Source organism: Garra rufa, chromosome 6 (assembly GCF_049309525.1).
Source record: "Garra rufa chromosome 6, GarRuf1.0, whole genome shotgun sequence".
Classification (NCBI taxonomy): Eukaryota; Metazoa; Chordata; class Actinopteri; order Cypriniformes; family Cyprinidae; genus Garra; species Garra rufa.
This window is the reverse complement of record NC_133366.1, coordinates 31057758-31083296: the sequence shown is the minus strand read 5'-3', so window position 1 is coordinate 31083296 and position 25539 is coordinate 31057758. Positions and strand designations below refer to the sequence as shown.

Genomic DNA, 25539 nt, shown 5'->3' with positions numbered 1-25539 from the left:
TGGAAATGGAGAAGCACCAAATTGCAATCTCCTCCTCATCGGAAAGTTATAATAGGTACCTCTCCAAAAGACACTCCTTGTACTGAGTCTGAGTCCCGTCGGGGAAAGACATAACAGTTACACTAGTTCTGAGTCTGAGTCCCGTAGGGGAAGGGACACTAACAGAGCAACAAAGTTCTGAGTCTGAGGCCCGGCAGGGTGAGACACTAACAGAGCACCAACAAAGTACTGAGTCTGACCTGCAAGGGTGAGACAATAACAGCTACACCTCCATTCTGAGTCTCCGGCACGTCTAGGGGACAGTAACAGATCGAACTTCTTTCTGAGTCTGCAGCCCGTTACTGGGAAGGCAGCTACAGATACCTTCATTCATTCTCCAGCTCCACAAGAGAGAGACACTAACAGACACAACCATTCTGAGCCTACTGTCCAGAGAGACAGAAACAGACGCTCCACGCTTCAAGTCTCCAGCTTTGAGGCAGCAGCAGATACGACCACGTTCTGTCTGTGAAGAAAGAGATATTTTCCACGTTCAGAGTCTTCGTCCAGCGAGGCAACAACAGATGCAGCACGTCCTAAGTCTCCATCCGAGAGAGACAAAGCGGATTGAACAAGTTCTGAGTCTCTAGCCCAGAGAGGCAGAAGACCAACAGACATTTGCAACAAGGTTGAGCTCCAGCAAGCAAACCTTCACTTCAGGTACCTTTGCTTGCGTGTTCCAAGCTAAGGGCCTTCAGCACCTACACCAGGGCCACATCTGCGTGTTCCAGATCTTAGGACCCTTTGGTGCTCCAGGAGAACAGCATCCTCCAGCGCTTCATGCTCAAGGCTGTCGAAACGGATTCCTGCTCCTTTTCCCACTGACTGCTCCCAGCACAACCAGTGGAAGAATTCACCGCTACCGGACTGCTCAATCAACCACAGAGAACGTAAATATCACTTCCAATCCTCTTCCAGAGACCTTGGCATTGTTGTGTACTATCAGTATATGATTTTTCTAATTTACATTAGATATTGTATAGCTGATTGCAGTTGATAACAAATAATAGCTCATTTATTTGTTTGATGCAAAATAAGGTTCTTCACCTTATTTGTTTCAGAGTAGCAACAGTTTATCTTTCCATAAGATAACATAGCTATGACATAGTAACACCCAACTGAATCACATTTTATGCATCTTATGCACTTTATTCCTTTTGCATTTATTGTATTCATTTAATAGTTGATTACTCTTGTCTATCATTTGTTAATAAATTTATTTTATTACACTTGTGTCTTCCTTGTGTTGATAATACAGTGAGAGGTTCTACAAGCTAGATATCCCACCAATCTTTCTTATGTGATGTACTCATTACCACACATTAAGTGACATGTGATCCAAGAATCATTACGTCATCTGTGACGCGAGTACCCATCACTACACTATTTCGCTTTTCTAGTGGGCGAAAGCAGAACTCACTTCATAATTGGCGCCCCTAGGTGGACCAAGTTAAAATGAGATGAGTCTCCTGTAAAATTCACTACAAATATTGGCGTCCCTGGGTGGGCTAGCTTAGAATGAAATGAGCCTCCTGTTTTATCAACTCAAGTCAATACACTAAAGATAACAATAGAAGTAACTTTAGCAGGCAACTAAGTCTTTCACTGAGTCAAAAACCAATTGCATAGCAAGAGTGTTTTCCTCTAAGCCTGATTGATAGTTTCCCTGCTCAACTTTGGTACTATTTATGAATAGGATCGGTTGCAAAGTGTATAGAATTGTGATTTTTATTGCTGCATAGAACTTGCAGATATTTTTCCCAAATTGTTGTTAGCCCAGTTGTAATTGTTGATTATAACTAATTGCTACTAGAAATATAGCATAGAGTTTCCACCTTGTAAGTCTATTATAGTTTCTAGAATTTTTTTTTTATGTGATCCTGTCAGGTAAGGGTAACGCCCTCTGACAATTTATAGACGCATGCTAGAATTCGCACCCCTTGTCTGTTTGTGACATTCGTTGTCCTAATAGCTCAGAGCTACTCACACTTGTGGTGAACTTTAAGAGCTAACTAATACAGGTGGTGTATTTATTTATTATATACATACACACAAGTATTTATATACTAAATAAATATGGCTGACTTGACCACTGAAGCAGTGAACCAGGCCTTAAAGGGCGCTTCACTATTAAAGCTTCTATCCAGCCTAGCACTAAACTGGCCTATCCAACCAAACCAGGCCATAGACAAATTAACCTTTGCCCATGACCAGGATAAAGATAGGGATTTAAAGTTTCAGGAACTCAAAAACGAGTTGGCTGAGTTGCGTAAGGACAATTTGAAGTTAAGAGCTAAAGTATGCAGATTGTCTTCAGATACTAAGTTCTTACAGTCTTTTACTGATAGTCAGGAAGTAGAGCTGAAAAAGCTGAAAACTGACATGGCCACTCTGCAAACAGAGTTGACCCATTCCCATAAAGACATGTCAGTACAGACAGAGACATTAAGTGCAGTAAGTACTAATCTGAGTGAGACCAAAGCTGAGTTAAGGTCAGCATTGCTTGAAATTTCTGAGCTGAAAAGGCAACAAGAAATTAGACGCAAGAATTGTGATCTGCTCACGCAACAAACTTCTAACTCGAACGTTACTCAAGTCCAGCATAGGGAACAGTTGAGTAGAGTACGAGCTGAAGCTTCAGCTAGAACATCTGTGTTAGCAAATAAAGATGGCATTGCAGAACAGAGATGTGAAGTAATAGGAACAAGGATGAGTGAATTAGAAAAACGCAGGCACCTCCCCCACAAGCAACTTGAACCACAGAAGGTGCATACCCACTCCACCAGTTCAGCTGTGAGGGAACCCCTGGTGAATCTTTCACAGGGACAGTCTTACCAGGAAAATGGTAATTTTACAGCCCCTAACAGCCTCACCATGAGTGCTGATTTCACTCACTCCTATAATGCAGCTTCTAACTCCACCCTAGGTAGAAAAGCTAGCTATTCCTTACCTGAGTCTCCTAGCACACAGCCATCTAGAGACAGCCGCCTGCATATTCTTAGAGAATTAGCACGTGACATAGATGTGTTTAACCCTGAGACTTCTGATAACAACATAGAGTTGTATTTAAAGGATGTTAATGCAGCGTTGACTTACTTCCCTGAGGCAAGTATGGCTGACAAAGTCTTTCTTCTGAGAAAGACCACCACACGAACCGTCCATGGTTTCATAGATAGACAGAGCCCAGCTATCGCTAACAATTATGACGAATTGTGTAAAGCCCTTCTGTCAGAGTATACTCTGTATCAGAACCCATCTGCCTCTCGTTTCTCAGCTTTCCGAATCAAGCAAGGCCGCCATGAATCTCCCAGAGAGTACTATGAGCGCTTGAGGAAAATGTATTTTGCTGGTAGAGATGACCCCAGGGCAGAGGAGGATGTCATGTTTAAGAGTTTGTTTGTGAGTAATCTATACCCAACTGTTAGAAAACCACTCATACTCCTGGTAGATGTTGACCGTATGTCTGCAGGAGAACTGAGACAGCTTGCAGTGCGAGCATGGGACAGTGAGAGGATAGGCTCAAACAGGAAAGACAGAGAGCCAGATACATCTGTGCTCGAACCAGGAAATGACTGTAAGGCTCCCCTGCAAATGGAAGTGTCAGAACTTCCCAGGAACAGGTTTGTCCATTTCAGCAATCTCCAGCAGAACAGCCAGAGCCCTAGGTTCTCAGGTTACAGGGGACATAACAGTCACAGACATGCCCCCAGAAAGGAGAGCAGGCAGTGGGAGGACAGAGAGCAAAGACAGAAGAAGGGTAGAGATGGCTATGAGAATGGCCACAAACATTGTAGTAATTACAGAAGTAGGAAATCTAGAGGAACTGATAGTAAGGATGCTGAGAACTTAGCAGAGATCCAGCACCTACTTCGTAAAGCCCTCAAAGACCTCGAGTCAGAGGAGAATACCTCCACTGACAGACACCTGGTCTTCTCAGCATAACCAGGTTGGGGCCCCTCCCCCTCCACCTAACATCAGAGTGTGGACAAGAGACATGGGGAAAGGGGGGTACCCCATAGTTGAACAAGGTCTATCCGTGTCAGCAGACACCCAGTCCTTGTATCACACAAGACATCACCTTCAACCAAAGAAGGGTTCTTTACTTTCCACTTCAGTTTGTTTCTAGTTTAGACTTTTCAGTCAGTGTCTATAACCTACAAGGTTATAATTTTGTATGCCCATGACAATCCCTTTGGATGTCAGGTAAAGGGGGGTCAAGCCCCTATGAGACTACTGATCAACTAGTTTACTTCCCACATGTAAAGTAAAACATTGCAGATCACAGTCAGTGTTGTTCTAATTTGTTGTTGTCAGTTCTAACCAATCTCCCTTATAAGGCATCCTTCCAAAGAGAGGTATAGTTCGATTGGACCTGTGAGGCAGCCCTCTAGAGGCAGCTGCAGATTTTAGACAGGACACTCAAATTTACAACCTACACTGCTGGTCAATATACAGCCCCTTGAGTCGCACCATTCACCGGGTAGCCAGGGTAATGAATGTCATACAACATGACCACTCTCATTAATTGGTCTGTATATTAATGCAATATATACTTATGATTTGAGTGAGCTTTGCTCCCAATAATTAGACAATATAAACAATCTTGTCATTTGTGGTACCAAGCGAACAAGTTGAGGATTCTCTATTCAGGCATTGCAAGGAACTATGTAAACATTGCAGGTGCACGTAGCTTACAGCTTCAAGAGTGCCATACCAAATTATGTCAATCCAGACATTTAAGGAATTGGTTTCCTGCTAAATCTGCCCAAACAGTTTTGATGTTTACTCTTACCTTGATACTTCTTTAGAGATTTTAAACATAGCCTTTTAATTATCTTTAGGACAATTTTTCCTTACACCTATAAGAACCTTCTCCAGAATACTTCTAACCTGTTTAGAAATGATTCTCATGACCCACTTATTTAGTTAATTTAGCTCTATATAGAACATATTGAGCCAAATTGTACTTGAATGCCAATGGTCAGATGGAGGAGGTGAGGTGTGTGTGTTTTGTTCCTGCTGTTCCTTTTAGTGCATCGCCCAGATCAACGACTTCAGGTCCTCGATCAAGCCGATCAGGGGGGGATGTAGTGGACCACGCATTCCAGGGCCCAGTTTATGGCAAGGGCCCCTCCCTGGCCACAATAGTGGACAAAGGTTTGCTACATTTTGATTGGATCTTGGTGGACTAACATAAGCAAACTGTCCAACGCCATCAGATAAGGATGCCAGGACAACTGCCAGACACCTCTTAGAGGGCAAGAAGAGACCTTTGGGACAAAAACCCAGGAAGAACAGAACTTCCTATTGGTCAAGACGCAGTTTCTGCCCTTCACCCACCTTGATACTGTTTCCTAAGGTTTGGCCTGTGGTGGCCATAAAAATTCCTTAGGATCTCCAGACGCAGCACGCAGTGGGGGAAACAAAGAGAGATCACAAAGATCCATCCAAATCCATTCATAACTATGTTTTCAAACCTTGAACTGATGCGAACCATAACACACACATCTTATACTTATTCAGAGAAATAAGTATTCTCACTGACAGCGATGTGTAGTGCAACATCTTACACAAACTCAGCTGTTAATGGACAAATGAATGCATGCATGACAGTTCAATCTTTTCCCATCATGTTTGGACTTAATGTGTTCATTACATGACCAAATGTTTTCTGATTGTGTTTTTGAAAATGAGAAACGCACCAGTAAAACATTATTGCACCTTTTTTTAACTTTGTGTTTGGACTATGCAAATGACTTCCACAAGAGGAAAGAAGGGTGGGCTACCCCATGTCCCCCGCTCTGATGGAACCAACCAATCACAGCATGGAAATGGAGAAGCACCAAATTGCAATCTCCTCCTCATCGGAAAGTTATAATAGGTACCTCTCCAAAAGACACTCCTTGTACTGAGTCTGAGTCCCGTCGGGGAAAGACATAACAGTTACACTAGTTCTGAGTCTGAGTCCCGTAGGGGAAGGGACACTAACAGAGCAACAAAGTTCTGAGTCTGAGGCCCGGCAGGGTGAGACACTAACAGAGCACCAACAAAGTACTGAGTCTGACCTGCAAGGGTGAGACAATAACAGCTACACCTCCATTCTGAGTCTCCGGCACGTCTAGGGGACAGTAACAGATCGAACTTCTTTCTGAGTCTGCAGCCCGTTACTGGGAAGGCAGCTACAGATACCTTCATTCATTCTCCAGCTCCACAAGAGAGAGACACTAACAGACACAACCATTCTGAGCCTACTGTCCAGAGAGACAGAAACAGACGCTCCACGCTTCAAGTCTCCAGCTTTGAGGCAGCAGCAGATACGACCACGTTCTGTCTGTGAAGAAAGAGATATTTTCCACGTTCAGAGTCTTCGTCCAGCGAGGCAACAACAGATGCAGCACGTCCTAAGTCTCCATCCGAGAGAGACAAAGCGGATTGAACAAGTTCTGAGTCTCTAGCCCAGAGAGGCAGAAGACCAACAGACATTTGCAACAAGGTTGAGCTCCAGCAAGCAAACCTTCACTTCAGGTACCTTTGCTTGCGTGTTCCAAGCTAAGGGCCTTCAGCACCTACACCAGGGCCACATCTGCGTGTTCCAGATCTTAGGACCCTTTGGTGCTCCAGGAGAACAGCATCCTCCAGCGCTTCATGCTCAAGGCTGTCGAAACGGATTCCTGCTCCTTTTCCCACTGACTGCTCCCAGCACAACCAGTGGAAGAATTCACCGCTACCGGACTGCTCAATCAACCACAGAGAACGTAAATATCACTTCCAATCCTCTTCCAGAGACCTTGGCATTGTTGTGTACTATCAGTATATGATTTTTCTAATTTACATTAGATATTGTATAGCTGATTGCAGTTGATAACAAATAATAGCTCATTTATTTGTTTGATGCAAAATAAGGTTCTTCACCTTATTTGTTTCAGAGTAGCAACAGTTTATCTTTCCATAAGATAACATAGCTATGACATAGTAACACCCAACTGAATCACATTTTATGCATCTTATGCACTTTATTCCTTTTGCATTTATTGTATTCATTTAATAGTTGATTACTCTTGTCTATCATTTGTTAATAAATTTATTTTATTACACTTGTGTCTTCCTTGTGTTGATAATACAGTGAGAGGTTCTACAAGCTAGATATCCCACCAATCTTTCTTATGTGATGTACTCATTACCACACATTAAGTGACATGTGATCCAAGAATCATTACGTCATCTGTGACGCGAGTACCCATCACTACACTATTTCGCTTTTCTAGTGGGCGAAAGCAGAACTCACTTCATAATTGGCGCCCCTAGGTGGACCAAGTTAAAATGAGATGAGTCTCCTGTAAAATTCACTACACCATTCATAAAAACTGACTTTACTATAGGGCGGAATGCCGCGGAATTCGTCGATTTTTGGATCAATAAATCAAAAATTGGTCTGTTAATTAATTCAAATCGCGATATGGACTAGTGTCTGTGAAAACTGAAATGCAAAAAGACCGTTTCAATATGAATCCTGCATGTTCCGTTTGCCTCTATATGTGTGAATGGAGGAGACGCGTTTTTTTCACTACACGCATACTGCACACGTGACGCTCCCGCTAATTTATGGCCTTTGCATCTCACATGAACAGACAAACTCCAATAATGACAAACATCTCCAAAGGTGCTGTGAGTGTCACTTTTTGTCAATTTTACCGTTTCATTAGTGAAACTAGCATCATTCATCACACTCAAACTTCACGGCAACCTGTCAAAATAAAAGTACGGTTTGACATGTAACAAAACAATATTAGTTTTGTATTCCAGTATAATGTAGGTATTATATATTCACATTTAAATAATTTACATAAAACAATATATATGATTTAAAAAAAAATCTATGTATTAATTTTAACAGTATTAATTTTAACAATAAAGCTCTGTTTATTTTTATTTTTAAGGGTTTATTTTTCATTTGATTAAAAATAAATACTTGTTTTTGCTTTCATTTGATTATGAGAAAAATTCAAACAAGAATTTCTGAAAAAAAAAGCAAAAGATTGTAGGGCCCAAAATTCAAAATGTTCAAAATGTTGAACGTTTTGGACTTATTTTTTCACTGAAATATATGTTTTCGTTATTACACAAAGTAGGCTAAAGTACCGGGAAAGAAGTTACGTTGGCTACTGGCAACCAGCAATCTGTGCAGCAAGAAATATTATCAGCCAAGTACTTTGCAACAACCTCTGACCTGTGGTCAAGCCGTACTTCTGAGCCATACATTAGGTTGACCATTCACTTCATCGAAAATGAATGGGGTTTGATCAGAGGAAGGTTAAGTTTAAAATAAAAATGTTTAAATGTAATATATTTTTCTCCTGGTCCTTTTTTTAAATGGGTCATAAAAATATCAATAATTATCGATATCGACCGATATGAAACACTGATATCGTGATACAGTTTTCAGCCATATCGCCCAGCCCTAGATCACAGATCACATAGAAATGGAGATCACAGATCAGCGTGCTTCACTAAAAGATACGCATGACAATCAGAGCTTCCGATTAATCACGATTTCGATTTCATTTCGATTTATTGACCAGCCCTAGTTTCAAAGAGAATCATGATAGTTAGGTGAATTGATTTCTTTTGTCCCACCCTTAAAATATATATATATATATATATATATATATATGTGTGTGTGTGTGTGTGTGTGTGTGTGTGTGTGTGTGTGTGTGTGTGTGTGTGTGTGTGGAAGAACTGACTGGTCTGCATGAAGCCAAGTCTTAATCCCAGCTGAACTCCTCTGGTGTGACTTTAAATGCAGACTTTGAGCCAAAATCTCATCGACAAACACCAATGACTTGTACATACACTATGGACAAAAAAAAAATGTGGGACACTCCCTTACACTATGGACAAAAGTACTGGGACACCCCTTCTTCAGAACAGAAAAAGGCACTTCCAAAACTGTGGCAACAAAGATGGAAGCATAATTCATGTATTTAAAATTTTTATTTCCATCTCTCAGTTTTTCATCTCTTAGTTTTGTCTTATATGACTGTACCGATATGTACAAGTCATTGGTGTTTGGTGATGAGTTTTTGGCTCAAGGTCTGCATTTAAAGTCTCGCCAGAGGTGTTCAGCTGGGATTAGGACTTGGCTTTATGCAGACCAGTCAAGTTCTTCCACACTGACAGAATCAATAATTTCTATTTGAACTTTGCTTTATACACAGATGCATTGTCATGTTAGAATAGAAAAGGGTTGTGTCCAAACTGTTGCTATAAAACTAGAAGTACACAATTTCCTAGAATATCATTTTATGCTTAAACATTAAGATTTGTACTCATGGAAATTACTAAAGTAGTTAAATGTGTTCATTAGAAGGGGGTGTCCCAATACTTTTGGCAATACTGTGTATATACTACCTTTGTGTTATGGTTTTAATTTTTTTTATTATGCCTGTCAGTCAAAAATGATCTCAGCATAAATGACACAGATCAACATATTTGCGTTTACTTAAGATGTAACAAGCTGTTTAAGAGGCAGCTTTATGTGTGAGCGCTTTGGGTGGGATCATATTTGTGCAAGTTTATACTTTTTTTTTTTTTTTTTTTTTTGTTATTAGATTCTTGACAAGAAGGCCACAAAGACATAAGTGAGCTCACCTGTTTTTGTAAATGTTTTTTGCAGCATTTAAGCATCCATATTTTAATTGTCACTGTTTTGATTATTCAGGAAACGAGGACACTTGCAGAGATTGCCAAGGCTGAGTTAGATGGCACAATGCTGGGGAACAGGCCCATCCGTATTCGTTTTGCTACACATGGGGCTGCACTCACAGTACGAAACCTCTCTCCAGTGGTGTCAAATGAGCTGCTGGAACAAGCCTTCTCACAGTTCGGCCAAGTTGAGCGGGCAGTTGTGGTGGTTGATGACCGAGGCCGACCCACAGGGAAGGGGATTGTGGAGTTTGCCAATAAGCCTGCTGCCAGGAAAGCCTTGGACCGCTGTGCAGATGGAGCCCTTTTGCTTACAATGTAATAATTATTTATTTTTCTCTGGCTACGTTTACACGACAACAATGTAGTCAAAAACGGAAACGTTTTTCCCTTGCTTTTTTTTAAAATTTCACGTATGCACAATAACATTTTCAAAACTATTAGCATTCACACACTTATCCACGAAAACTGCCAAAAGCACCGTATTACGTATACTAGGCCAGTAGTTGGCGCACTGTTTGTTCGCACTTGCCTTTAAAATTGGCATATACTGCACATGTCTACATACCGGACCATTCACACACGCTACTTTTCCATTGTTTTTCTGTGTAAATGTGCTTGATGGACATACATGACCGTTACGCTGTGTCAAGTTAAAAGAATTTCTACTTTTACACACAGCGCCACTCATTAATGTCAGTTCCAAAGCAGTGGACCAATCAGAAGAACTCTGAGGCAGAGCAAGCATTGCAAGCTTCTGTTTACAGTAGCAAGTTGGCATGACAACTGTTTTATTTGACGGCAACATGGCAGAGAAGGTGCAGTGGCTGTGTCCGGATACCCTGAATTATATAACATTTCTTCAAGCGATTATTACAACTTGTTCCTTAAAAAAGAGCTTGAAGAGAAATATCTATGAATATATGCTAAATATACGCCTCTTTGTCATTATTGCATCACGTCTCAAAAGCGCACCTCGAGACCCTCAAATTCTATCCTGCGCTTTTTTTAAACCATTACTGAGCGTTGCATTTTGTGTTTTTAGAGGCAAAGATGCATTCTATGTGAATGGCCCCACATGTACTACATATGTGCATAACGTCACAGTATTTTAAAGATTCCAGTATTGGGTGTTTACACAGAAACAAAACTTGCATTTTGAAACATGTTTTCAAAGTTAATTTGTTTTTAGTCCCCAAAACGTCATTGTCATGTAAACAGGCAAAATGCATAAAACGTTTCCCATTTTGGCAAAAAAACATTATCGTGTAAATGGCCTCTCAGTATGATCTATGTAGATTAGTAATTGAAAAAATTTCAAGTCGAATAAGAGAATATTTAAAGTTGATGTCACTTTGTCTTTATGCCTTGTCAAAATATATGTATTTTTTTCACACAGATCTATTTTTTTTTTTCAGGTCCCCTCGTCCAGTCATTATCGAGCCAACAGAACAGTTTGATGATGAAGATGGGCTACCAGAAAAGCTGTTGCAAAAATCACCACAGTATCACAAGTATGTCGCAACACCATTTAGATTAATTGTATGCTGTATGTTGACAGTAAAACTATGAGGAGAAAAAAAGGTCTCAGTGGAATTTTAAAATAGCCATACATTGACCCCAACAATCTGCAATACAGAGAAAGGGAGCACCAGCCACGCTTCGCACAGCCAGGCACCTTTGAGTTTGAGTACTCATCTCGCTGGAAGGCTTTGGATGAGATGGAGAAGCAGCAAAGGGAACAAGTCGAACGGAACATACAAGAAGCAAAGGATAAATTGGAGGCTGAAATGGAGGCCGCCAGACATGAGCATCAGCTCATGATGATGAGACAAGGTAGTATGCAGCCGTACAACATACAAGTTTTCTGAAAGAGCTATTTATAATATTTGAGGGAAATACTTAAGTTGGATATAATTAAGTTTTTTTGTTTAAGAAAACAGCTATGCATTGTTTCAATTATATTGATTCTTTGATGAAAACATTAGTAGACAATGAGTGTCATGCTACATTGTTTTTTTTTATTTCCCTCCATCGGGGAACAGTAATGAAGTTTTGAACTTTGTCAGTGGAAATTTTTGTGTATTTATATCAACAGATCTAATGAGACGCCAAGAGGAACTGCGGCGCTTGGAGGAGCTGAGGAATCAGGAGCTGCAGAAACGCAAGCAGATTGAAATGAGGTGTGCTTTTGTCTGGAAGAGAGTAAATGTATTTATGTAGGCTATGCTATACATTATGTGTAAAATGCTTTAAATTGGATGTGGAGCAGGTAGTCTGAACTGGTGTGATTGAGTAATCAAGTCAATGTATCACAATGGTACTGCATTTTATGCTAAATTTATACTCTCTACAATGTCAGACACATACCGATAATTAATGTCATTAGCCTTTGGCTTCACTATGTTATTATTTAACTAATAATGTGTTGCTAATGTTACACAAACCATGTTCCCATTCGCCATTTCAAACGGTTAACTTCTAAATACCAACATCCTTTGAAAAAATAAAACATTATGCTATTGCTAATGATATACATAGCATCACCCCGCATGTTGTCAGGATTGGTTACATGCTAGGAATGTTAGGAAACAGGGTTTTTTTAAGACAAAACGCTCAGCAATAGTGTTTACAAATGAATTTCCAAATGGTCTTAAGGCATATTAAAAACACCACATAGACATTTTTTTTTATCCAATCCTATTATTATTTTAATAGGATCCTTGAGGATTACTTATAATGTAAAAAAAAAATTGCACAAAAATAAATAAATGAATATGTGGAAAAATTATTATTTTTAACCCTCAGTCTGAAATTACTTGTTTTTAAAGGGATAGTTCACCCAAAAATGAAAATTTGATGTTTATCTGCTTACCCCCAGGGAATCCAAGATGTAGGTGACTTTTTTTCTTCAGTAGAGCACAAACAAAGATTTTTAACTCAAACGTTGCAGTCTGTCAGTCATATAATGGCAGTCAATGGTTACCAACTCTTTAAGAGTAAAAAAAAAACATGCACAGACAAAAACCAAATTAAACCCTACGGCTCGTGATGATACATTGAGTCTTTAAGATGCATAACAATTGCTCTGTGCAAGAAACTGAACCGTATTTATATCATTTACCTGTGATCCACCAGAACGTTTATCAGTATGGAGAGCGTTTACGTGACGCGACAGATCGCTTCCCAAGCGTGCATCTACTATGGAAGATCACGTTGACGCATCACGCGCGGGCTGTTGTGAACGCGCTCAGAACGTTGCAATGAATCAGAGGTAAATAATAATATAAATACTCTTCAGCTTTTTTGCACAGACCGATCGTTTTGTGTCTTAATACCTTAATGTATCGTCACGAGCCACAGGGTTTAATTTGGTTGTCTGTGTATGTTTTTTTTTACTCATAAAGATTAAGAGTTAAAGATTAACCCTTAAAGATGTTGGTAACCGTTGACCATTGTATGACTGACAGACTGCAACAGTTTGAGTTAAAAGTCTTTGTTTCTACTGAAGAAGCAAAGTCACCTACATCTTGGATGCCTTGGGGGTAAGCAGATAAACATCAAATTTTCATTTTTGGGTGAATTATCCCTTTAAGGGACCTGTCCTCGATGGCTTCTTAGTAATCGGCCACTGTTATGATTGGCTAATTGCATAGGAAACAGTATCAACACCCCCTGCTATTGTATGCAAGTGTTTTGATAACATGGTTAAAAAAAACTCATTTTCAAACAAAGCATTATGAAATCATTGGTTTGTGATGCAACTGCAGTCAGATCTAGTACCGCTTCATCTTTCAACAAATGTTTGTGTACTCTCCATGACACTGTGCCTCGATTACGAAACAACATTCTCTGAACTTGCAAAACATTTTATATAGCTTATATGGCTAACGTTTTATGAAGCTAACTCAAGAACACTAAGCATTTCAGATTTACAGAATTAAGTGATGGCAACACAATCATTTAATGAAATTACATTTACTAAATGAAAAATGTATAATATAATGGTGTTTTTGCTGTTACTTACCTGTCGAGAACAGATGAAGTAGCCCTCATTGATCACAAGTTTTTTTTTTTTTTTTTTTTTTTTTCTCTGCACATGTGCAGATTCCTTGCTTCAAGACAGCATAAATTTTAGATTATATTTGTTTAAATTTGTAAAAGTACTTAATTCGTGTATATATGCCAGAGAGTCACAAGATATATTTACTTGTCTTTTGGATATCTGATTATAACAAGTAAAATTTAGTATATATTTAGATTTTTTTTACTTTACTAGTGTTTTCACTTTTACAAAATTATTCTTAGCAAAAGATGCATGTTTTTTTTTCTTTTTATTTACTTGGCCTTTGGCAGTTTTTGTAGTGTGAGTCTAAAGTTGTTCAAAACTAGGTTTATCCAGGTTGCTCTTCTTTAGGAGAGTCCAAACAACTCTGTTTTTTAAAAGTTTTGGAAAAATGACTGAAAGAAGTGAAACATGTCTAGCAGGTCAGATTCCAGACAACTAAACTCACTTTAAAAGAAAGATGTGGGTAGAGTGTCAAGACTGCAGGTGGACGTTTTAAGGTGCTGCACTGTTCCACACAAAGTTTTGCAGTCTGTTGCCTCAAAGGTAGCCATAATAATAATACATATAGCTGCAAGAAGAGACGTTGGGCCCCAAGCCATCAGCGCAAAGGCCAGGAAGATGGTGCACAGCGGACACATGTGTTTACAGTAAAGGCCAAAGTATACTGCGGCAGTCTGCAGCCACGCACTGTCTGCATTACGTAATTTTCGTCATCAGGAGGGTTTGCGGGCAGCCGTAAAAACAGAGCAGCAGAGACGCAAGAGTCCAAATTTTTCAGGTCGACAGTACAGTACATTTTAAGCGATTAGTCGATTAATCACGTTAAATAATAAACCATTTAAATCATAATAATGAAACTTTAATTGCCTACATAGCTGTATAAGTGCTCAAGCTTTCCACAGCACACCAGCAGAAGTAAAGGCCCTGATATACTTCAAACTAAGTTCATTTTCATTCTTCATTTGGGAGTGATTTAATTTTGATAAAAAAATAAAGATTTATTATTAGAGATCGACCAATATGGTTTTTTTCTATAACCGATGCCGATGTTTAGAGGTCAGGGTCAGCCGATGGCCGATATGTGCTGCCGATTTTTAAGGCCGATATCTTGAAGTTTTCTCCTTCGTTTGCATTCTAAAATGTCACACTAATAATAAGTGGATGCACAACATTTCTAAACTTAACATCATTTATTGAACACTGACTTGAACCATCTCTCGAATCTTAATTTTGTACACTGCACGGTATTAAAATAAAATATTTATCCAAAGTTAACCAAACAAATCAATAAACTGACCAAGTATTTGATATATAAAACAGGTAATATAAAAAAAAAACTGTCAATTATTTACATAAGTTTATCTAGCAGAATTTTTCCAAGTTTGTTGGAACATAAAATGTAAACTTAAATATACATTTAAATAAAATAAATACAACTTTATAAATAAATAAATAAAAATCAAATAAACTGAAAAATATAAAAATATATAAAAAATAGATAGTAGTGCTGCAAACACACTAGCAACCAGCAGCATTGGTATGAATGACACAGAACATCTAAAGTCCATTCTAGCTTTCTGCTTTTTGCAACTTGCTTTTTTTATATAAAACAAAGTCCTCAAGTAACCAACTGTGTGCACCAATATTTTTCTCTGATTTAGCTAACTGCACCTGACCCGCACCCGATCTTCCTATTACAGTTATTCTAATTATTAGTTTTGCATGATATGATGGATGGATGGTTAATTTTAACAGCTGGTCTGCACATCACTGCACACTTATATACGCTTAATCACTCATGTTTTTAAGCCAAATCCACGCTAAAAAGAATAACATTAACTGACATCTGGACGTGACTCTCCTCAATCTCTGATGAAATTGGTCGGATTTTCTCTATATTAGAGCCGTTCTGAACTTACTATTTAAATGCATACTGGATCCTTGGACTGAAAAGTTTACAGGGGTTCACCAGTTTAAGAAATTTCAGATCGTAAAATTCTGTTTCTTTTCATTTTTAAGGTATTGTTTTAGTTCTAATGTACTGAAATTAGTATATATAGTATAGTATAGTATATATATATATATATATATATATATCAATAATAATTATTATTTTACCACTCGTCTCCCCTGACATGTTCTTGCGTGTAAACTGGCAGTATCTGGGGTGAAGGAGTGGACGGAGTGGGCGCATCAGGCGCAATCATTAAATATATTTAAAAGGAAACCGGCGCCACAGTCCTGACCACATCACTGTCTTTACTGGGTGTTTTTAGAGAAAACCACTGCATTACCATACTCAATAGTATTAACACAGGCTTAACTCCCTCTCCCTTCAAACTTTAACTGGAATTTCACCGTTTCTGTCACTGCAACTTTTCGAACAGCCGGACACACATACACAGACACACACACACACGCAAATTAAATTGTCTGCCTGATGAAAAAAGTATTTAAAACACGTTCAAATTTAGAAAATGTAGTTAATATTTGCATCATTATTGATTTATCTCATCCACCCGTGAACCACCCGAAAATAATCAGAATGCGTTTTTTTTTTAATAATGTGCCATCCGTCTGCATCAAACCATGCTTCTGAACAAATGTCATACACTGTTCTGCCCTTAAAGTTAACTGCAAGTAAGCGAACCTTCAACCAGCTGTAGCATTATGCCAGTTCCCGACGGTTCTATGCTATTCGTTTTTTCTTTCACCAAGTGATGCAACACTGCATAGTTTACTAGTAATATATAGTAAATATATGGCCATGGGACTTTAAAATATCAGAATTTAAGCCTTAACGTTATCTCCCAGGACTATTGTTGAATCTTGCAAAAGTTTTGGCTTGGGGTCCTTCACATGCAGCACGTTCCACCGCACCAGTAACACGGGGCTGCCCACGGACGTGCCTGACTTTAAATCGGCGCTACTAAACACGGATATCGGCCGATGCCGATATATTAAAAAATGACACATACCTATTTATTATTGTATGTTCTTTTGGCATTTCATTTATTGCTTACAGCAGCAGCAGTATGGTGTAACATCATTTGAGAAACATGTATTTGGTACTCACCGCCTTATCTCCACTCTTTCATTCTTTCATAACGCTTTGCATAACACTGGGTTTTCGACACCAAGCTTCGGTGCAATTTCTTTCTAGGTATAAAGTGCTTTCTCAGAATCTTTAAAGTCTTTCCACAAACAATCATACAGGTGTGGATACATTTGTACCAGCTCAGGTATTTAACACTCTAGTGTATTGATGTTGCTAGTAACTTGATGTTGTTGCTGTTTTGGATTTTGTTTTTCTTCTGTGTGACCTCTGTGAAATTATTATTAAACTGGAAAAAAAAATCTTACATCAAAGAAGGTGGAGTTCCAGAACACACCACTGAATGCGTAATCACCACAGACCAGTGGTATCTCAAAGATGTTTAGGAGCCAAAACGAACTTCCCCCAGAAAGTTCGCTTTAGTGAGCTGTTTCGAACTGCCAAAACAAACTCAAAACGAACTTTGTTTCAGCCTGATTTTGTTAAATGATTTTGCTCTTAATGTAAAAAGACCAGTTGTGATTTTTGGCCTAATAGTTATATGCAAAAATAGCCATTTTTCTTAGGTAACCTCAGATCATAATTGTCATAACAAACATCCAAGGGATTCCAAATTTGGTGTGGTTATTGTTCAGACTGTCCTCTTTTTTGCCAAATTTTTAACTTTTTAACATATGGTTCTACAGGCTGCCATATACTTCCAGAGCAGAAGATGATTAACACTAACAGATACAATAGGTGCCTACACACCTTTGGTGTTTGTCCCCTAAAATACAAAGAAACATTTAGTCATATCCGATTGACATGCGGTGGGTCACCTTTTTGTTTTAAAAGTTTGTTTTAAAAGTCTTATATTGACAGTAATTAGTTTATTTTTTTTATTTTTTATTTTTTTCCAGAAAGTATGCAAAAATGTAAAACTGGTCCATGCATATAATATGAAATATGAGCTATTTATGTATTCACATAAAGAAGAAAAAAAATATATATATAATATTGGAGGACTTGGAGATCATGTATATAATATTATTATTATTGTTGTTATTATTATTATTATTATTATTATTATCATCATTACAAAATTATTACTATTATTATTACGCAAAATGATGGAAGTGTTTTAGAGCACTAAACACTCATGTAATGCCTGTTTCGTTAATATTGGAAGCCGGAGGGCACCCTAGCGCAGATAAGCCACAACCTCAAAATTTGTGACAAACGACATATTCCAGGAAATCCCTTATATGGATAGAGGCATCCAGCTAATCCAGCTAAATTGACCCTTTTCACAGACGGTGATGATGTGTTTCAGTGGTCACCCGCATTGTTAAACCTGCAAAGTGTTTTTTTTTTTTTTTTTTTTTTTTTTTAGTGAAAATTCTACTTTCAGAGTAAATTCTAACTGGAATAAAACCCATCTATGAAACCCACATTACATGTGAAAAGATGCATTTTAATTTTGTCACCTAATCATCCATATAGGCCATTTGTGCTTGGACTCCAGTGATTGCAATTATTATTATTATTGGTTTTATTGATTAGTTGTTGTAGTCCTAAATGAAAGCCTGCTAATTATTGTACATATTGTACAGTTGTACATATCAAGTCAAATAAATTATTTCCTTTGAAAATCTAAGTATAACCATGACTGGATTCTAAGCATGTGCAGTTGAACTAAATTTGAGTTATATATGCTTAGGCATGAGGAAGAGAGACGTAGACGTGAGGAGGATATGATGCGCCATAGAGAGCAGCTTGACATGAGACGGCAACCAGATGGATTCAAGCCCAGTTTCATGGAGAGTGTGAGTACAGGGATACTGCTTCACATTTAATCTGATCTGATCTCTGATCTAAAGCTTTATTTTAGACTGTGACTAAAATGGTCACAAATCTGACAAAAAATAATTTGTGACTGTATTTAACGGGGCTTATGAATTGAAAGATCATGTTATTGGTCTTTTGACATAAAAGAGATCATTATACTACAAAAAAAACATATATACATACATACAGTAAATACATAAATATACATACAATATACATACTGTAAATACATAAATGTAGTGAATTTTACAGGAGACTCATCTCATTTTAACTTGGTCCACCTAGGGACGCCAATTATGAAGTGAGTTCTGCTTTCGCCCACTAGAAAAGCGAAATAGTGTAGTGATGGGTACTCGCGTCACAGATGACGTAATGATTCTTGGATCACATGTCACTTAATGTGTGGTAATGAGTACATCACATAAGAAAGATTGGTGGGATATCTAGCTTGTAGAACCTCTCACTGTATTATCAACACAAGGAAGACACAAGTATAATAAAATAAATTTATTAACAAATGATAGACAAGAGTAATCAACTATTAAATGAATACAATAAATGCAAAAGGAATAAAGTGCATAAGATGCATAAAATGTGATTCAGTTGGGTGTTACTATGTCATAGCTATGTTATCTTATGGAAAGATAAACTGTTGCTACTCTGAAACAAATAAGGTGAAGAACCTTATTTTGCATCAAACAAATAAATGAGCTATTATTTGTTATCAACTGCAATCAGCTATACAATATCTAATGTAAATTAGAAAAATCATATACTGATAGTACACAACAATGCCAAGGTCTCTGGAAGAGGATTGGAAGTGATATTTACGTTCTCTGTGGTTGATTGAGCAGTCCGGTAGCGGTGAATTCTTCCACTGGTTGTGCTGGGAGCAGTCAGTGGGAAAAGGAGCAGGAATCCGTTTCGACAGCCTTGAGCATGAAGCGCTGTAGGATGCTGTTCTCCTGGAGCACCAAAGGGTCCTAAGATCTGGAACACGCAGATGTGGCCCTGGTGTAGGTGCTGAAGGCCCTTAGCTTGGAACACGCAAGCAAAGGTACCTGAAGTGAAGGTTTGCTTGCTGGAGCTCAACCTTGTTGCAAATGTCTGTTGGTCTTCTGCCTCTCTGGGCTAGAGACTCAGAACTTGTTCAATCCGCTTTGTCTCTCTCGGATGGAGACTTAGGACGTGCTGCATCTGTTGTTGCCTCGCTGGACGAAGACTCTGAACGTGGAAAATATCTCTTTCTTCACAGACAGAACGTGGTCGTATCTGCTGCTGCCTCAAAGCTGGAGACTTGAAGCGTGGAGCGTCTGTTTCTGTCTCTCTGGACAGTAGGCTCAGAATGGTTGTGTCTGTTAGTGTCTCTCTCTTGTGGAGCTGGAGACTCAGAATGGAGGTATCTGTTGCTGCCTTCCCAGTAACGGGCCGCAGACTCAGAAAGAAGTTTGATCTGTTACCGTCCCCTGGACGTGCTGGAGACTCAGAACTTTGGTGCTCTGTTAGTGTCTCACCCTGCCGGGCCTCAGACTCAGAACTTTGTTGCTCTGTTAGTGTCCCTTCCCCTACGGGACTCAGACTCAGAACTTTGTTGCTCTGTTAGTGTCTCTTCCTTCACAGGCTGCAGACTCAGGACGAAGTTTGATCTGTTAACGTCTTACCCTGCCGGGCCTCAGACTCAGAACAAGGAGTGTCTTTTGGAGAGGTATCTTTATACCTTTCCGATGAGGAGGAGATTGCATTTTGGTGCTTCTCCATTTCCATGCTGTGATTGGCTGGTTCCATCAGAGCGGGGGACATGGGGTAGCCCACCCTTCTTTCTTCTTGTGGAAGTCATTTGCATAGTCCAAACACAAAGTTAAAAAAGGTGTCAATAATGTTTTACTGGTGCATTTCTCATTTTCCAAAACACAATCAGAAAACATTTGGTCATGTAATGAACACATTAAGTCCAAACATGATGGGAAACGATTGAACTGTCATGCATGCATTCATTTGTCCATTAACAGCTGAGTTTGTGTAAGATGTTGCACTACACATCGCTGTCAGTGAGAATACTTATTTCTCTGAATAAGTATAAGATGTGTGTGTTATGGTTCGCATCAGTTCAAGGTTTGAAAACATAGTTATGAATGGATTTTGATGGATCTTTGTGATCTCTCTTTGTTTCCCCCACTGCGTGCTGCGTCTGGAGATCCTAAGGAATTTTTATGGCCACCACAGGCCAAACCTTAGGAAACAGTATCAAGGTGGGTGAAGGGCAGAAACTGCGTCTTGACCAATAGGAAGTTCTGTTCTTCCTGGGTTTTTGTCCCAAAGGTCTCTTCTTGCCCTCTAAGAGGTGTCTGGCAGTTGTCCTGGCATCCTTATCTGATGGCGTTGGACAGTTTGCTTATGTTAGTCCACCAAGATCCAATCAAATGTAGCAAACCTTTGTCCACTATTGTGGCCAGGGAGGGGCCCTCGCCATAAACTGGGCCCTGGAATGCGTGGTCCACTACATCCCCCCCTGATCGGCTTGATCGAGGACCTGAAGTCGTTGATCTGGGCGATGCACTAAAAGGAACAGCAGGAACAAAACACACACACCTCACCTCCTCCATCTGACCATTGGCATTCAAGTACAATTTGGCTCAATATGTTCTATATAGAGCTAAATTAACTAAATAAGTGGGTCATGAGAATCATTTCTAAACAGGTTAGAAGTATTCTGGAGAAGGTTCTTATAGGTGTAAGGAAAAATTGTCCTAAAGATAATTAAAAGGCTATGTTTAAGATCTCTAAAGGAAGTATCAAGGTAAGAGTAAACATCAAAACTGTTTGGGCAGATTTAGCAGGAAACCAATTCCTTAAATGTCTGGATTGACACAATTTGGTATGGCACTCTTGAAGCTGTAAGCTACGTGCACCTGCAATGTTTACATAGTTCCTTGCAATGCCTGAATAGAGAATCCTCAACTTGTTCGCTTGGTACCACATATGACAAGATTTTTTATATTGTCTAATTATCGGGAGCAAAGCTCACTCAAATCATAAGTATATATTGCATTAATATACAGACCAAATAATGAGAGTGGTCATGTTGTATGACATTCATTACCCTGGCTACCCGGTGAATGGTGCGACTCAAGGGGCTGTATATTGACCAGCAGTGTAGGTTGTAAATTTGAGTGTCCTGTCTAAAATCTGCAGCTGCCTCTAGAGGGCTGCCTCACAGGTCCAATCGAACTATACCTCTCTTTGGAAGGATGCCTTATAAGGGAGATTGGTTAGAACTGACAACAACAAATTAGAACAACACTGACTGTGATCTGCAATGTTTTACTTTACATGTGGGAAGTAAACTAGTTGATCAGTAGTCTCATAGGGGCTTGACCCCCCTTTACCTGACATCCAAAGGGATTGTCATGGGCATACAAAATTATAACCTTGTAGGTTATAGACACTGACTGAAAAGTCTAAACTAGAAACAAACTGAAGTGGAAAGTAAAGAACCCTTCTTTGGTTGAAGGTGATGTCTTGTGTGATACAAGGACTGGGTGTCTGCTGACACGGATAGACCTTGTTCAACTATGGGGTACCCCCCTTTCCCCATGTCTCTTGTCAACACTCTGATGTTAGGTGGAGGGGGAGGGGCCCCCAACCTGGTTATGCTGAGAAGACCAGGTGTCTGTCAGTGGAGGTATTCTCCTCTGACTTGAGGTCTTTGAGGGCTTTACGAAGTAGGTGCTGGATCTCTGCTAAGTTCTCAGCATCCTTACTCTCAGTTCCTCTAGATTTCCTACTTCTGTAATTACTACAATGTTTGTGGCCATTCTCATAGCCATCTCTACCCTTCTTCTGTCTTTGCTCTCTGTCCTCCCACTGCCTGCTCTCCTTTCTGGGGGCATGTCTGTGATTGTTATGTCCCCTGTAACCTGAGAACCTAGGGCTCTGGCTGTTCTGCTGGAGATTGCTGGAATGGACAAACCTGTTCCTGGGAAGTTCTGACACTTCCATTTGCAGGGGAGCCTTACAGTCATTTCCTGGTTCGAGCACAGATGTATCTGGCTCTCTGTCTTTCCTGTTTGTGCCTACCCTCTCACTGTCCCATGCTCGCACTGCAAGCTGTCTCAGTTCTCCTGCAGACATACGGTCAACATCTACCAGAAGTATGAGTGGTTTTCTAACAGTTGGGTATAGATTACTCACAAACAAACTCTTAAACATGACATCCTCCTCTGCCCTGGGGTCATCTCTACCAGCAAAATACATTTTCCTCAAGCGCTCATAGTACTCTCTGGGAGACTCATGACGGCCTTGCTTGATTCAGAAAGCTGAGAAACGAGAGGCAGATGGGTTCTGATACAGAGTATACTCTGACAGAAGGGCTTTACACAATTCGTCATAATTGTTAGCGATAGCTGGGCTCTGTCTATCTATGAAACCATGGACGGTTCGTGTGGTGGTCTTTCTCAGAAGAAAGACTTTGTCAGCCATACGTGCCTCAGGGAAGTATGTCAAAGCTGCATTAACATCCTTCAAATACAACTCTATGTTGTTATCAGAAGTCTCGGGGTTAAACACATCTATGTCACGTGCTAATTCTCTAAGAATATGCAGGCGGCTGTCTCTAGATGGCTGTGTGCTAGGAGACTCAGGTAAGGAATAGCTAGCTTTTCTACCTAGGGTGGAGTTAGAAGCTGCATTATAGGAGTGAGTGAAATCAGCACTCATGGTGAGGCTGTTAGGGGCTGTAAAATTACCATTTTCCTGGTAAGACTGTCCCTGTGAAAGATTCACCAGGGGTTCCCTCACAGCTGAACTGGTGGAGTGGGTATGCACCTTCTGTGGTTCAGGTTGCTTGTGGGGGAGGTGCCTGCGTTTTTCCAATTCACTCATCCTTGTTCCTATTACTTCACATCTCTGTTCTGCAATGCCATCTTTGTTTGCTAACACAGATGTTCTAGCTGAAGCTTCAGCTCGTACTCTACTCAACTGTTCCCTATGCTGGACTTGAGTAACGTTCGAGTTAGAAGATTGTTGCGTGAGCATATCACAATTCTTGCGTCTAATTTCTTGTTGCCTTTTCAGCTCAGAAATTTCAAGCAATGCTGACCTTAACTCAGCTTTGGTCTCACTCAGATTAGTACTTACTGCACTTAATCTCTCTGTCTGTACTGACATGTCTTTATGGGAATGGGTCAACTCTGTTTGCAGAGTGGCCACGTCAGTTTTCAGCTTATTCAGCTCTACTTCCTGACTATCAGTAAAAGACTGTAAGAACTTAGTATCTGAAGACAATCTGCATACTTTAGCTCTTAACTTCAAATTGTCCTTACGCAACTCAGCCAACTCGTTTTTGAGTTCCTGAAACTTTAAATCCCTATCTTTATCTTGGTCATGGGCAAGGGATAATTTGTCTATGGCCTGGTTTGGTTGGATAGGCCAGTTTAGTGCTAGGCTGGACAGAAGCTTTATTAGTGAAGCGCCCCTTAAGGCCTGGTTCACTGCTTCAGTGGTCAAGTCAGCCATATTTATTTAGTATATAAATACTTGTGTGTATGTATATAATAAATAAATACACCACCTGTATTAGTTAGCTCTTAAAGTTCACCACAAGTGTGAGTAGCTCTGAGCTATTAGGACAACGAATGTCACACACAGACAAGGGGTGCGAATTCTAGCACGCGTCAGAGGGCGTTACCCTTACCTGACAGGATCACATAAAAATTCTAGAAACAATGCTAGACTTACAAGGTGGGAACCCTATGCTATATTTCTAGTAGCAATTAGTTATAATCAACAATTACAACTTGGGCAAAAATATCTGCAAGTTCTATGCAGCAATAAGAATCACTATTCTATACACTTTGCAACCAATCCTATTCATAAATAGTACCAGAGTTGAGCAGGGAAACTATAAATCAGGCTTAGAGGGAAACACTATTGCTATGCAATTGGTTTTGACTTAGCGAAAGACTTAGTTTCCTGCTAAAGTTACTTCTATTGTTATCTTCTAGTGTATTGACTTGTGTTGATAAAACAGGAGGATCATTTCATTCTAAGCTAGCCCACCCAGGGACGCCAATTTATGTAGTGAATTTTACAGGAGACTCATCTCATTTTAACTTGGTCCACCTAGGGACGCCAATTATGAAGTGAGTTCTGCTTTCGCCCACTAGAAAAGCGAAATAGTGTAGTGATGGGTACTCGCGTCACAGATGACGTAATGATTCTTGGATCACATGTCACTTAATGTGTGGTAATGAGTACATCACATAAGAAAGATTGGTGGGATATCTAGCTTGTAGAACCTCTCACTGTATTATCAACACAAGGAAGACACAAGTATAATAAAATAAATTTATTAACAAATGATAGACAAGAGTAATCAACTATTAAATGAATACAATAAATGCAAAAGGAATAAAGTGCATAAGATGCATAAAATGTGATTCAGTTGGGTGTTACTATGTCATAGCTATGTTATCTTATGGAAAGATAAACTGTTGCTACTCTGAAACAAATAAGGTGAAGAACCTTATTTTGCATCAAACAAATAAATGAGCTATTATTTGTTATCAACTGCAATCAGCTATACAATATCTAATGTAAATTAGAAAAATCATATACTGATAGTACACAACAATGCCAAGGTCTCTGGAAGAGGATTGGAAGTGATATTTACGTTCTCTGTGGTTGATTGAGCAGTCCGGTAGCGGTGAATTCTTCCACTGGTTGTGCTGGGAGCAGTCAGTGGGAAAAGGAGCAGGAATCCGTTTCGACAGCCTTGAGCATGAAGCGCTGTAGGATGCTGTTCTCCTGGAGCACCAAAGGGTCCTAAGATCTGGAACACGCAGATGTG

General features: G+C 39.5%; 1 protein-coding gene across 2 annotated transcripts in view; it reads left to right on the top strand.

The window, feature by feature from the left end:
- pspc1 (paraspeckle component 1) overlaps positions 1-25539 on the top strand; it is a 78677-nt gene that overhangs the window by 27774 nt on the left and 25364 nt on the right. For both annotated transcript variants that reach the window (XM_073841944.1, XM_073841943.1), the window contains exons 2-6: positions 9758-10059; positions 11160-11255; positions 11381-11577; positions 11840-11924; positions 18565-18670. In XM_073841944.1, the coding sequence (XP_073698045.1) occupies positions 9758-10059; positions 11160-11255; positions 11381-11577; positions 11840-11924; positions 18565-18670 (786 nt within the window). The remainder of the gene's footprint in view (positions 1-9757; positions 10060-11159; positions 11256-11380; positions 11578-11839; positions 11925-18564; positions 18671-25539) is intronic.